Below are 14,945 nucleotides of genomic sequence, written 5' to 3' on the forward strand. Positions count from 1 at the left end.
TACCTGCGGTTACACAATAGCATTACCAAATTATAATAATACAAAAACATGATTTACTAGATGTGCCAACCCACTGGGCACAGATGTCAATTAAACGTCTATTCCACATTGGTTCAATGTAATTTCATTGAAATGACGTGGAAACAACATTGATTTAACCAATGTGTGCCCAGCGGGAAGCCTGTTAAACAGGAAACACTTAGGTCATTATCAAAGAAGAAATTAGTTGCCAATATGATAAACAATGGATTATTTTATTACAATATGAGGCATCTTGCCAATTTAAAGCTATGTATCTAAGGACTGTGAATGATTCCATCGTCTTTAATCATATGCCACACAAGCACACGGACACATGTTCTCATACCCCCATTTTTATTTCATAAAGTATAACTTAATAAATACAAGTATGAAAGTTTTTGCAGATTTCTGCACTGCATATATTGAGATATAAATGCATACTTTGGTCCTAGATGTTAAGCACTTCAAATTCAGGACAATTCATAAGAGAATAAAAATAAGTTACTGTGGTTTAATTCACTATGAATCCCAGTCTTTCAAAAATATTGACGCAAAAAAAAGTATTTCATGTAAAATTGAACTTTTTGTTGGATTTATCAGACTTAAGAAAAGTGTATGTCACAGTAAGTTATTTTATTTATGACAGTAAAAGTTGGATTGTATTGCTTACACATCATTATGCCATAGGACTCTGAAGGTGGCCTACCATTTCATTGCCTGGCAATATTTGTTTGGTCAGTATTTCTAAGAGCTAGTTTTGTGCACTTATTTGAACATTTCTGTGCTCTCTCTAGGTGTAAGCGCATTGGTGTTCAACTCAGAGTTGGATAACTGTACTGTTAGGTAAAAACTGTGAAATTAGATGTTTTTTGTGGCATGGACAATTTTGTTTAACTCTTTGCCTGTCTTGCTGGGTCAACCTTTTGTTTACATGTGCAGTACTAAACCCCCCATGGTAACAGCATTATGCTACTGATATTAGACAGTAGTGTTTGAGTTGTGTCTGTTTAGTTTGTGATGAGCTTTCAACCATGTCTTGAACTGACTATTGTACCAACGTTGCTTATTCAGTAAATGACCTGACAATGTTTTCAGCTTTCTCCTCGTATTAGTCTTTTGTACTTTCACAAAGAATGCTTACTTATGTGATAATGACCTCGAAGCCGGTGTTACTGGTGGTGTTATCGGAGGATATACCTGTGTTTTCTGTTTGTCTGTTGCCAGTTCGTCTTGTTTGTCAAGCTTACCAGCGTTTGTCCTGTCAGCTCCTGTCTTTTAGCCAGTGTTATCGGAGAATATATTGGCACGGGTGTTTTTAGGCCCGAGACGAAGTCGGCAAACCGTCCCAAAATATCCTCCGAACACCGGCTTCAAGGGCATTATCACTTTTATACAACGGGTTACCAACATATTCAACTTATGTTTGACATATTTTAATTTAAAAATATATTTTTATAAATTTATTCATACTATTTCATCCTTCCACAATATATAGTCCCGACACAAATCTAGGGTTGCTAGAGACGCGACCCAGTCGTTCAGTTTTTTTGTTCTGTATCTGTGGACGAGACCCAGTAAATGTTACATAGTAACATTCTCTTAATTTAATCTGTTTTGTACATACGTGTGCTAACAGTTGAAGTGGCTTTTCTGGCATGTAGGATCAAAATTTGCATGCATAAATAAAAATCACTGTATTCCCTGTGAAACACTCCGCAGTGTTCTTATTACAATAACTGTTCCTTTAAGTACAGCTTAACAAGTATTTTCATTTCCAATGACCAATTGGGTTGGGGTAAGAGTTAGGGTTACTGCAGTAAGTACAGTGTAACATTGAGTAATTACAAACAGAAAATAGTGTGTACAGGTAACTGCCAAAATAAAAGAAACACTTGAGTAAATGAGGGATACTATCAGGAATCAAGGTAAGACCCAAGTGCAGACTGTGTGAAGTAACAATGTTTATTGTAACCACAGGGGCAGGCAAACGACAGGTCAAGGCAGGCAGGGGTCGATAATCCAGAGTAGAGGCCAAGGTACAGGATGGCAGGAAGGCTCAGGGTCAGGTCAGGCAGAGGTCGGTAATCCAGAGATGGAGCAAAGGTACAGGACTACAGGACGGCAGGACGGCAGGCAGGGTCAGAGACAGGCAGTGGTCAGGCAGGCGGGTACAGGGTCAGGACAGGCAAAGGTCAAAACCAGAAGGACGAGATAAAGAGAGGCTGGGGAAAAGACAGGAGCTGTCAGGACAAACGCTGGTAAGCTTGACAAACAAGACGAACTGGCAACAGACAAACAGAAAACACAGGTATAAGTACACAGGGGATAATGGGTAAGATGGGCGACACCTGGAGGGGGGTGGAGACGAGCACAAAGATCGGTGAAACAGATCAGGGCATGACAGGATACAAAGTCTATTGAAAGCATGGCTTCCAACATGTGTGGTTCCTGAGTTAATTAAACAATTTATATCCCATCAGGCTTAGGGTCATGTATAAAAATGTCCAGTTGCCCATTATTTTTGCTACCATGGCTAGAAGAAGAGATCTCAGTGACTTTGAAAGAGGGGTCTCAAAGAAGAATGAAGGGGTTTAACTTCTTATGCTCGACAACATCCACTGAAAAGGCAGAGCGCGAAATTCAAAAATATTTTTAGAAATATTTAACTTTCATACATTCACAAGTGCAATACACCAAATGAAAGCTTAACTTCTTGTTAATCTACCCATCGTATCCAATTTCAAAAAGGCTTTACAGCGAAAGCACACCATATGATTATGTTAGGTCAGAGCCTAGTCACAAAAAAACATACAGCCATTTTCCAGCCAAAGAGAGGAGTCACAAAAAGCAGAAATAGAGATAAAATGAATCACTAACCTTTGATGATCTTCATCAGATGGCACTCATAGGACTTCATGTTACACAATACATTTATGTTTTGTTCGATAAAGTTCATATTTATATCCAAAAACCTCAGTTTACATTGGCGCGTTATGGTCAGTAATGTTGTGCCTCGAAAACATCCGGCGAATTTTCAGAGAGCCACATCAATTTACAGAAATACTCATCATAAACTTTGATAAAAGATAAAAGTGTTAAGCACAGAATTAAAGATATACTTCTCCTTAATGCAACCGCTGTGTCAGATTTAAAAAAAGCTTTACCGAAAAAGCACACCATGCAATAATCTGGGTACGGCGCTCAGACACAAAAACAAGCCATACAGGTACCCGCCATGTTGTGGAGTCAACAGAAGTCAGAAATAGCATTATAAATATTCACTTACCTTTGATGATCTTCATCAGAATGCACTCCCAGGAATCCCAGTTCCACAAAAAAAAATGTTTTGTTTGATAAAGTCCATCATTTATGTCCAAATACCTCCTTTTTGTTAGCGCGTTTAGATCACAAATCCAGTCATGAGGCGCGGGCAAGTCCAGGCGAAAGTTCAGAGGAAAAGTCCAAAAAGTTATATAACAGTTTGTAGAAACATGTCAAACAATGTATAGAATCAATCTTTAGGATGTTTTTAACATAAATGTTCAATAATGTTTCAACCGGAGAATTCCTTTGTCTTTAGAAATGCAATGGAACGCAGGTCGCTCTCACGGCCACGCGCGTGACCAGCTCATGGCACTCTGCCAGACATCTGGTTGAAACAGCTCTCATTCTCTCCCCCTTTACAGTAGAAGCCTCAAACAAGGTTCTAAAGACTGTTGACATCTAGTGGAAGCCTTAGGAAGTGCAATATGACCCCATAGACACTGTATATTAGAAAGGCAATGAGTTGAAAACTACAAACCTCAGATTTCCCACTTCCTGGTTGAATTCTTCTCAGGTTTTCGCCTGCCATATGAGTTCTGTTATACTCACAGACATCATTCAAACAGTTTTAGAAACATCAGAGTGTTTTCTATCCAAATCTACTAATAATATGCATATATTAGCTTCTGGGCATGAGTAGCAGGAAGTTTGCTCTGGGCAGGCTTTTCATCCGAACGTTAAAATGCTGCCCCCTATCCCAAACAGGTTCAAGTTTGTGTGTGTGTGTGTGTGTGTGTGTGTGTGTGTGTGTGTGTGTGTGTGTGTGTGTGTGTGTGTGTGTGTGTGTGTGTGTGTGTCAGTCACCAGATCTCAACCCAATTGAACGCTTATGGGAGATTCTGGAGCAGCACCTGAGACAGTGTTTCCCACCACCATCAACAAAACACCAATTATGGAATTTCACGTGGACGAATGGTGTCGCATCCCTCCAATAGAGTTCCAGATACATGTACAATCTGGTGGTCCAATGACCTAAAAAAGGCACTTTAGGTTGGGGTTTCCTTAATTTTGGCAGTTACCTGTATATACATATGTATATATATATATATATATATATAGAGAGAGAGAGAGAGAGAGAGTATGTACGTATGTATGTATGTATGTAATGTATGTATTGCCCACACAGGCAAAAGTACTCCACTTTATCTCTACTCAACCAACTGTCGTTCTAACACCAGATGTCCCTCTTTCACTCAGTCAGGACCAAGCTAAGACCAGCAGCAGTCTGTTTCTGACCCACTCAAGGGTAAATATACAAAAATCACTAATAATGAAATGAATAACTCCTATTTTTCATGAGTATAATGGTTAATTAATCGATCTTTCCTAGAAAGATGTGTATTCTGGTGTTCTCCATACAATAAATATGTGTGAAGTAACCATTTATACACCTTTTAGATTACAGGAGGAGCTCATTCAAGGCAAATTATCTTATATTATATAAATATATATATATTCATCTGGTACATCACAGAAGAAAGTCTTACCGTAAAATACCATATTGTAGTGCATAATATGCTTGATATTCTGTAAGTACAAACGTATGTGGAGACCCATTCAAATTAGTGGATTCGGGTATTTCAGCCACACCCGTTGCTGACAAATATTGGCAGTAGAATGGCCCGTACTGAAGATCTCAGTGACTTTCAACATGGCTTTCAATAGGATGACACCTTTCCAACAAGTCAGTTCATCAAATTTCGGGCCTGCTAGAGATGCCCAGGTCAACTGTAAGTGCTGTTATTATGGGACCGCAGAGTGCTGAAGCACATAGCGCGTAAAAATCGCCTGTTCTCGGTTGCAACACTACCGAGTTCCAAACTGCTTCTAGAGGCAATGTCAGCACTGTTCGTCGGGAGTTTCATGAAATGGGTTTCCATGGCCGAGCAGCCGCACCCAAGCCTAATATCACCAGGCACTATTTTTTTTTTTTTTCACCTTTATTTAACCAGGTAGGCTACAATGCAAAACACCTGTCTCTGATTGAGAACCATATCAGGCCAATTGACAATCCTAAACATAGAAACACATAACATAGACTGCCCACCCCAACTCATGCCCTGACCATACTAACTAAAGACAAAACAAAGGAAAATAAAGGTCAGAACGTGACAAGCATAGCAGTGTGAACAGACAACAACACAGAGTTACACATGGAGTAAACAATAAACAAGTCAATAACACAGTAGGGGGAAAAAATGAGTCTATATACATTGTGTGCAAAAGGCATGAGGACGTACGCAATAAATAGGCCATAGGAGCGAATAATTACAATTTAGCAGATTAACACTGGAGTGATAAATCATCAGATGATCATGTCCAAGTAGAGATACTGGTGTGCAAAAGAGCAGAAAAGTAAATAAATAAAAACAGTAAGGGGATGAGGTAGGTAAATTGGGTGGGCTGTTTACAGATGGACTATGTACAGCTGCAGCGATCGGTTAGCGCGTGCTACGGGTGGGTGTTGTTATCGTGACCAGTGAACTGAGATAAGGCGGAGCTTTACCTAGCATGGACTTATAGATGACCTGGAGCCAGTGGGTCTGGCAACGAATATGTAGCGAGGGCCAGCCGACTAGAGCATACAGGTCGCAGTGGTGGGTGGTATAAGGTGTTTTAGTAACAAAATGGCACTATGATAAACTGCATCTAGTTTGCTGAGTAGAGTATTGGAAGCTATTTTGTAGATGACATCGCCGAAGTCGAGGATCGGTAGGATAGTCAGTTTTACTAGGGTAAGTTTGGCGACGTGAGTGAAGGAGGCTTTGTTGTGAAATAGAAAGCCGATTCTTGATTTGATTTTGGATTGGAGATGTTTAATATGAGTCTGGAAGGAGAGTTTACAGTCTAGCCAGACACCTAGGTATTTATAGATGTCCACATATTCTAGGTCGGAACCGTCCAGGGTGGTGATGCTAGTCGGGCGGGCGGGTGCAGGCAGCGAACGGTTGAAAAGCATGCATTTGGTTTTACTTGCGTTTAAGAGCAGTTGTAGGCCATGGAAGGAGTGTTGTATGGCATTGAAGCTCATTTGGAGGTTAGATAGCACAGTGCCAAGCGTCAGGTGGAGTGGTGTAAAGCTTGCCGCCATTTGACTCCGCAGCAGTGGAAACGCGTTCTCTGGAGTAATGAATCCCGCTTCACCATCTGGTAGTCCGACTGACAAATTTGAGTTTGGTGGATGCCAGGAGAACGCTACCTATGCCAATGCATAGTGCCAACTGTAAAGTTTGGTGAAGGAGGATTAATGATGTGGGGCTGCTATTTATGGTTCAGGCTAGGCCTCTTCGTTCCAGTGAAGGGAAATCTTAAAGCTACAGCATACAATGCCATTCTTCCCACGCCACCCCGGTCACCCCCCACCCCCTCCACTCCGGTCCCCTCCATGAGGAGATAAATCACGCCCCAGACTACAGCTTGCACCCTTGTGTCACTCGGAGATCCCTCACGCAACTCTTAGGAAAAGGCCCAGCCCAGTGTCAGCACGGGTAGGGCTAGTGCCATAACAGTGAGGGTTAGAAGAGCGGTAAGGGAGGAGAAAACAGTGGGGGGAGTGTGTGTGTGGGAGGGAGGGAGGTCTGGGCTAGGTAGACTGGGTTGATGAAGGCTGTGGGTGTGTGTTAGGGGGGTTCAGGGCTGGGTAGACTGGGGTGATGAAGGCTGTGGGTGTGTGAGGGTATCCAGGGGATCGGGTAAGGGGAAACCTCCCCGCCAAGTGTGCTAGCCGATTAGTGTTTGTGTCCCCAAGGCTGATTTCTATCCTCCCTGTCCTGGCTTGCGTGACCTAGTCGGCCCTGTGAAATCCTCCACTAATCTGGCCTTACTGTCCTCCCCTCCCCCTTCTCCCATCCTAACGATGGGTCACCTGTAAGCACTTCTTATGCATGTAGGACTTTGGGACTATTCATATTTTTTCCTCTCTACAAAAGATGATGAGTATTTTTTTCAACCTTTCTACATGAATTCAGATGTCTTTTCCTCTCCTCTTTCTCCTGACCTTGTGGTGTGATCGTGTTTGGTTGATTTGGTGAACCATGCATCTTCTTCTCTACGCCTATGTCTTCCTGTGCTGCTTCAGTGTGGCCCATTCATTCTGTCCTTCCCAGTGTACCTGTGTTTACCATGGACGGAGTGATGGAACGGGGACCAGGTATTTACCATGTTTCTTATAGGAGGTTGTCTTTACATATTTTATTGTAGTTGAATCTGGACCATTTTCCACAGATATACAGTATCACTATCTTTTTTTAAATGATCCATGTATTTTGTATTAGTATTATAACCCCCTGTCCCTCTTAGTATTAGAACCCCATGTCCCTCTTAGTATTATAACCCCATGTCCCTCTTAGTATTAGAACCCCCTGTCCCTCTTAGTATTATAACCCCATGTCCCTCTTAGTATTAGAACCCCATGTCCCTCTTAGTATTAGAACCTCCTGTCCTTCTTAGTATTATAACCCCATGTCCCTCTTAGTATTATAACCCCATGTCCCTCTTAGTATTATAACCCCCTGTCCCTCTTAGTATTAAAACCCCCTGTCCCTCTTAGTATTATAACCCCATGTCCCTCTTAGTATTATAACCCCATGTCCCTCTTAGTATTATAACCCCCTGTCCCTCTTAGTATTATAACCCCATGTCCCTCTTAGTATTATAACCCCCTGTCCCTCTTAGTATTATAACCCCATGTCCCTCTTAGTATTAAAACCCCCTGTCCCTCTTAGTATTATAACCCCCTGTCCCTCTTAGTATTATAACCCCCTGTCCCTCTTAGTATTATAACCCCCTGTCCCTCTTAGTATTATAACCCCCTGTCCTTCTTAGTATTATAACCCCCTGTCCCTCTTAGTATTATAACCCCCTGTCCCTCTTAGTATTATAACCCCCTGTCCCTCTTAGTATTATAACCCCCTGTCCCTCTTAGTATTATAACCCCCTGTCCCTCTTAGTATTATAACCCCCTGTCCCTCTTAGTATTATAACCCCCTGTCCTTCTTAGTATTATAACCCCCTGTCCCTCTTAGTATTAAAACCCCCTGTCCCTCTTAGTATTATAACCCCCTGTCCCTCTTAGTATTATAACCCCCTGTCCCTCTTAGTATTATAACCCCCTGTCCCTCTTAGTATTATAACCCCCTGTCCTTCTTAGTATTATAACCCCCTGTCCCTCTTAGTATTAAAACCCCCTGTCCCTCTTAGTATTATAACCCCCTGTCCCTCTTAGTATTATAACCCCCTGTCCCTCTTAGTATTATAACCCCCTGTCCTTCTTAGTATTATAACCCCCTGTCCCTCTTAGTATTATAACCCCCTGTCCCTCTTAGTATTATAACCCCCTGTCCCTCTTAGTATTATAACCCCATGTCCCTCTTAGTATTATAACCCCCTGTCCTTCTTAGTATTAAAACCACCTGTCCCTCTTAGTATTATAACCTTGTGTCAGACCTCTTAGGCTTTGAAGTATGAGTTCAATAGAGGACCACTTTTTCTCAATACCTATCCCATGTTTAGGATGACTGCATCTCAAGAGTTGGGAACAGAGTATGGAGTCATGAAAAGTATCATAGAACAACTTTTCTAAAGTCCCATAAGTATGTAAGAGATGAATTGTGGAGATGGAAACACAAAGTGCAGAGCTCTTCAATCCTGGTCCGTTTTCTAGGCTTTTGTCCCAGCCCAGCATTAACGCACATGACTCAAGCTATTAAGGGCTAGATGATCAGATGAATCAGGTGGTTTTTAAGGCAACTGGGCCGGAACAACACCCTGTGGTTCTCAAGAACAAGAACTGAAGAACCTTCCAACCCCTTCTGAATGGTAATCAGTGATCTGACTAGACTGGATAGGTGAAAGCTATGCAATGGAACTCTAGCTTTGACCTGTCCAGAAGAGTGATAACTCCATGAAAGGGAGAAGGACATTTTTTTATATATTTACACCGAGCCCATGTATTCTGTTCCTCTCAGATCTGTGCTGTGTAATGACCCAGACATGTCCGACATCCCCGTAAATGTCCCTGTGGATACGGTCAAACTGCGGGTAGAGAAGACAGGTGTGAGGCGCATCCCCACCGAGGCCTTCTACTACCTGAACGACCTGCGCTACCTGTGGATCACCTACAACTCTATCTCCTCTGTGGACGCCGCCGCCTTCTACAACCTCAAGGTCCTCCACGAACTGCGGCTGGATGGGAACCTGATCTCCACCTTCCCCTGGGAGTCCCTAAAGGAGATGCCTAGTCTGAGGACGCTGGATCTTCACAACAACCGCTTGACCAGCGTTGCCATGGAGGCTATCCCGTACCTGGTCAACATCACCTACCTGGATATCTCCAGCAACAAGTTGACCACCCTGTCTTCGGACCTCGTGGATATCTGGCCGCCGTTCAATGGAATGCACGTCTACTCCAGCCTGTCCCAGAAAGTGGTGCTCGGTAAGAGAACTGATAAGGAAGTGTGAGTGGGTGATGTGGGGATGAGGATTTAAGGTTAGGACTTTGGGCAGGGTTGCACAACCCTCCACCCTCAAGAGCTACAGATGTAGGATCTTATTTTGATCACCCTGATGCTTATTTGATCACCCTGCATTGCAGCTTTCCTGCAATGCAAACTAGTAGTGTATTTGAGGTTTTAAAAGGGTTCTGAAGTTTGTAATTTTCCATTAGAAATTTCTGACTTGATTTTCCTTTACAAAAAAATTATTTACCCTTACAAAATGTCCATTAATAATAATTCACATAACAATTTACATTTCCTGTTGCTACAGAATTATTTTCCTGATGTAGCAAATTGGCTCAAATTAAGATCCTACATCTGTACTGGTTTTGCCCTGACTACAACACGTGCTTCTACTGATCAGCTACTCTTCAGGAGGACACACCTGAGATTAGCTGACCCATGTGTTAGAGCAGGGCTGGAGCAAAACCCTGAAATCCCAGTGGCTCTCCAGGAGGTGGGTTGACCACCCCTGCAGTAAAGCAGTGTTCGGTGATAACAGAACATGGCACTGGTCTTCGTAGAAGTGTATCGAGTTTTGGGTTGTTACGTAGCCCGTAAAGGGCGTTTGCTGAACCTTCCTACGAACATTAGGAAGTAGTACATACATGAAATCCATGGCAATTGTTATGACAACACCTCAACGTGATGTCACTTTTTGTCTGGCACCTGGACTGTAACGCAATGTGTTTACTTAGTGACAGCAACGTTTAACCCAAAGGCATATTTCCATCTTCACATTGAGGTTCCAAAACCTATTTGGGCTGCTCTTTATTTGGAAAATCTATCTATAGATGCTCAACAAACTATCAATAGACTATCACCTACACGTCCACAACGCTTGGACTTCTATGTGCTGTAGCTGCAGGTTACCAGGTCAACCTATTTTAGATCCACCTCGTAAGCAGTAGGGAGTTAAAGTTATCATGCAAAGATAGTCCCTTTCTAAACTTTGGCTTTGACAAATCTAATTAGTTATCTTTCCATGCTTTGATTTGTACAAACATGCCATGTATTTTGGGCTCCACACTAAATCTCACAGAATGTGGGAAGGTGTAAGCAGGCCCTCAGATGTACCCAGGTTTTCATTGGCATGCCAAATGCTGAATAGAACGCTGATGTACAAACTGACATATACAGTACATTGTAGAGAGCATTCGGATACAAGACAAATAAATAAATCATTAAATAAACCGGGACTTGTTAAGGGACTACTTTCTAAAACAAATCACATGTACAATGTTCTTTATGAATAAAGTACAGAATTGATTATAAGTGAAGATTGTCCATCTTAAAGAAAATACTCTCTCTTTCACTCTGTCTGAGAACTAGCTTGAGGAGTGAGATAATGTTAATGGGATGTTAAGGACCAGCTAGCTTTTCCATGCTGAAAAAGCTTGTTCTATTCACTGGCGTACTGGAGGGAGAAACAAGATTAGCCTATCCCTAAGGAAGACACATAACGTCCCATGTACAGAATATAGACTATTCCCGTACCATCACATGATAGAATTAAACTAAAATGCATGTGGGGGTGTGGTATATGGCCAATATACCACGGCTATCGGCTGTTGTTATGGATACAGCCCTTAGCCGTGGTATATTGACCATACATCACAAACCCCCAAGGTGCCTTTTTGCTATTATAAACTGGAGGTTCTGTCAGCCAATCAGCATTCAATCTGCAGTTCAAACAATAACAAAGTGTACACCCTGCCACGGTTTTGGTAAAAGCTGAGACACACAAGCTAACGGAAACACAGCTACTGTACAAACACACACTCAAACACATATACAATCTCTCTCTCTCTCTCGCTGTTGTTAATCAACTAAAATACAAAATATGTAGGTAGGACTTTAAAAATAACTTAATGTAATAAAGCATTTATAATGGATCAGTAAATAGTTTATTCATCATTTATTAACAATGGTGGAAAAAGTACTAAATTGTCATACATGAAAGTAAAGATACCTTAATAGAAAATGACTCAAGTAAAAGTGAAAGTCACCAGGTAAAATAATACTTGAGTAAATGTCAAATAGAATCTGGTTTTAAATGTACTTAAGTGCAGTGGTGGAAAAAGTACTCAATTGTCATAGTTGAGTAATATTAAGTTCAAATAAATGCAATACATCAAATTCCTTATATTAAGCAAACCTGATGGCAGGATTATTATTTTATTTATTTTTATTTACGGACAGCCAGGGGCACACTCCAACACTCAGATATCATTTACAAATGCAGTATTTGCATTTAGTGAGTCTGCCAAATCAGAGGCAGTAGGGATGACAACGCATTATATTGATAGGTGCGTGAATTGGACCATTTTTCTGTTCTGCCTGAGAATTTGAAATGTAGCGAGTACTTTTGGGTGTCAGAGAAAATGTATGGGAGTAAAAAGTACATTACGTCTTTAGGAATGTAGTGGAGTAAAAGTAAAAGTTGTCAAAAATATAAATTGTAAAGTCAAGCACAGATACCCTAATACTATTTAAGTAGTACTTTAAAGTATTTTTATTGAAGTACTTTACACCACTGTATATTAATCTTTACTCCCACATTTGTAAACGTCAGTAACCTAGTTATTCATACATTTACAAACAACTATCAAATTGTTTAATAATGATTCATAAGATAATTTATGACATGTTAAATATAGGTCATTATAAACCATTTATTAACCATTTACCAGTCTTTTGCGTGGCCTAATGTGTGTTCTATTTATACTTTATAAATACTTTATACATTTTTTGAGTGACCAGTGTAATTTCTCACAAAAAGACCGACATGCCATTGGCTGTTTAGCAACAAAACCGATGCGTGTGCAACTATAGGGCAAAACAGACACCCTTTTTTTTGCCATGCGAAAAGCCTTAACTAATGATTGTTTATAAGGGACAATATTAAACATCTTATGAATGGAGAAATGATTAGTAAATTATGAATCAACTTTTTACTAATCCATTATAAATTATTTGTTACATGGAGTTATAATAAAGTGCTACCATTTGTATAATTTGTGTATCAGCTAGGAGAGACTGGAATCCACTCTTTGGTTTGTTTACATTCGCAGCCACATTACTATTAGCAATGATAATTGTTAGCATGTTCTTCATCTCTGAAGCACTGCACGTTCCTAACCTTTTTACAAACATTTATGTAAGTTTTATTTAGCATAACTATCACAAACATTTCCTCTCTTGTCCCCTCCAGGTCTTCAGGACAACCCGTGGATCTGCGACTGCAGGATCTCCAAGCTGATCGAGCTCTCCAAAATGTCTGACACATCAGTGGTACTAATGGATCAGTTCCTGTCTTGCAGTGGGCCTGAGAACCTGGCCGGGGTTATGTTCCAAAGGGCGGAGCTGGACCAATGTCTCAAGCCGTCTGTCATGATGTCAGCCACCAAGATTACGGCCTCGTTGGGCAGCAATGTGCTTCTGCGCTGTGATGCCACGGGTTACCCCACACCTACCCTAATCTGGACCACTTCAGATGGCTCACCTGTCAACAACACAGGTATCAACAGTGAGACATTTTATTTTAAGAAAAGGTGTCTTATTCAACATGGTTATCAAAAATAGTTTTAGATTTCGAAATTGATTTAATAGGATTTGCTTTTACTCTACAGTTGATCTTTGTGTTTCATTTAACGAAAGTCTACATCTTGGCGATTACTAAGTCTTGGCATTTTCATGATCTACCTACAGTTGTCCAGGAGTCTCCAGGAGAAGGTGTCCGATGGTCCATCATCAGCCTAAATGGGATCTCGTACAAAGACGACGGGGAGTACAGCTGCAAGGCTAAGAACTTTGCCGGTAATGCAGAGGCTGCCATCAGCCTGTCTGTGGCAGGTTATGTCGCTACAACCATGCCCCCACAGAGGTCCAATGGAGAGGCTGGAGGGAATAGCCCATCCACAACATCCTCTACTCCGTCAACTGACTTCCCCAACTCCCCTAGCACCCTGATTACCACCACCACCCCAGCCACGACCACACTGCCACCCGTTCCCACCAAGAAGAAACTCATGCCCAGCAATGTGCAGCAGAAAGCCCCACCCAAACCATCCAAGATCCAGCAAGGCAGCGACAGGATGCTGGCGGCGGATCAGAGCAAAAAGAAGGACGCTTCCAAGTCCGTCCAAGATCTCGAGATCGTGGAGGAAACGGCGGACAGCGCGGTTCTACTCTGGACGGCAGACGGTTTGACGAGCGATGCCCCTCTCACCGTTGTGTACTCTACTTACGACGATGAGGATGACTCCAAAAGGACAATGGATACCGATGCCGGGAGTGGCAAGGTCCTCCTCGAAGGCTTAACTTCTGGAATGAGGTACCAGGTTTGTCTGGTTGCCAAGGGAAGTGCGGCAGGGATAGACCCCTGCATCAACTTCTTCACCCTGGACATTGTTGAGGACGATGCCGAGAACCAGCTGCTGATGATCATCAGCGGCATTGCCTGCGCCGTGGCTTTACCTGTCATCGGTCTGCTGGTTTACAAGATCCTCTCACTCTACTGCCAGAGCAGTGTGCCAGGTTTGGACGACGAGCTGTCTAAAGACACATATGTGAAGTTCGAAACACTGTCGATGAAGCAGAGGACCTTGAACGCTAATCCCAGTGAATTGTGGGCCCACAGGCAGACCGAGGAGTCCCAAGAGAGGATGCTCCTCTTCTCCAGGTCCAGCATTGACTCACAAATAACATACAGGAGTGACAGTTCCAGGTCAGAATTTCTGTGCTAGCACTAGATGAAGACTCTACATGGCATCACTGATTGTTGAAGCCTTCATTTCTTATTTTTTTAACCACACTTTGAGATTTGGTTTGTCACAATACCAGTATCGCAAAATTCAGAAGTATCGTGGCAAGAAAAACAAAAACATGTTCTAATTTCTTTAGGAAAACAGCCCTAATGCTGGAAACAAACAGCATCATGACAACTCAATGTTAAGATTGCTGTCTTTGCAGCTCAGCACTTATTCACATTTATTATCACATTTATTCTCAGTTTAATGCAATTTTCCATAATACCATAATGAAATCATCTGCCACAGTGTTCACTATGTCTTGCTTCTTTGTCACTATACACCACACCAGGTT

General features: G+C 41.8%; 1 protein-coding gene across 1 annotated transcript; it reads left to right on the forward strand.

Annotated features, from left to right (window-relative positions):
* The first annotated feature begins 7,379 nt into the window (after window positions 1-7,379).
* lrit3a (info leucine-rich repeat, immunoglobulin-like and transmembrane domains 3a) lies at window positions 7,380-14,587 on the forward strand. The gene is made up of 4 exons (XM_038992938.1): window positions 7,380-7,495; window positions 9,312-9,778; window positions 13,054-13,359; window positions 13,551-14,587. The coding sequence occupies exons 1-4, from the start codon at window positions 7,380-7,382 to the stop codon at window positions 14,585-14,587; spliced, it is 1,926 nt and encodes a 641-aa protein (XP_038848866.1).
* The last annotated feature ends 358 nt before the right edge of the window (window positions 14,588-14,945 follow it).

This window comes from Salvelinus namaycush, chromosome 5, assembly GCF_016432855.1.
Source record: "Salvelinus namaycush isolate Seneca chromosome 5, SaNama_1.0, whole genome shotgun sequence".
In the NCBI taxonomy this organism is placed as follows: Eukaryota; Metazoa; Chordata; class Actinopteri; order Salmoniformes; family Salmonidae; genus Salvelinus; species Salvelinus namaycush.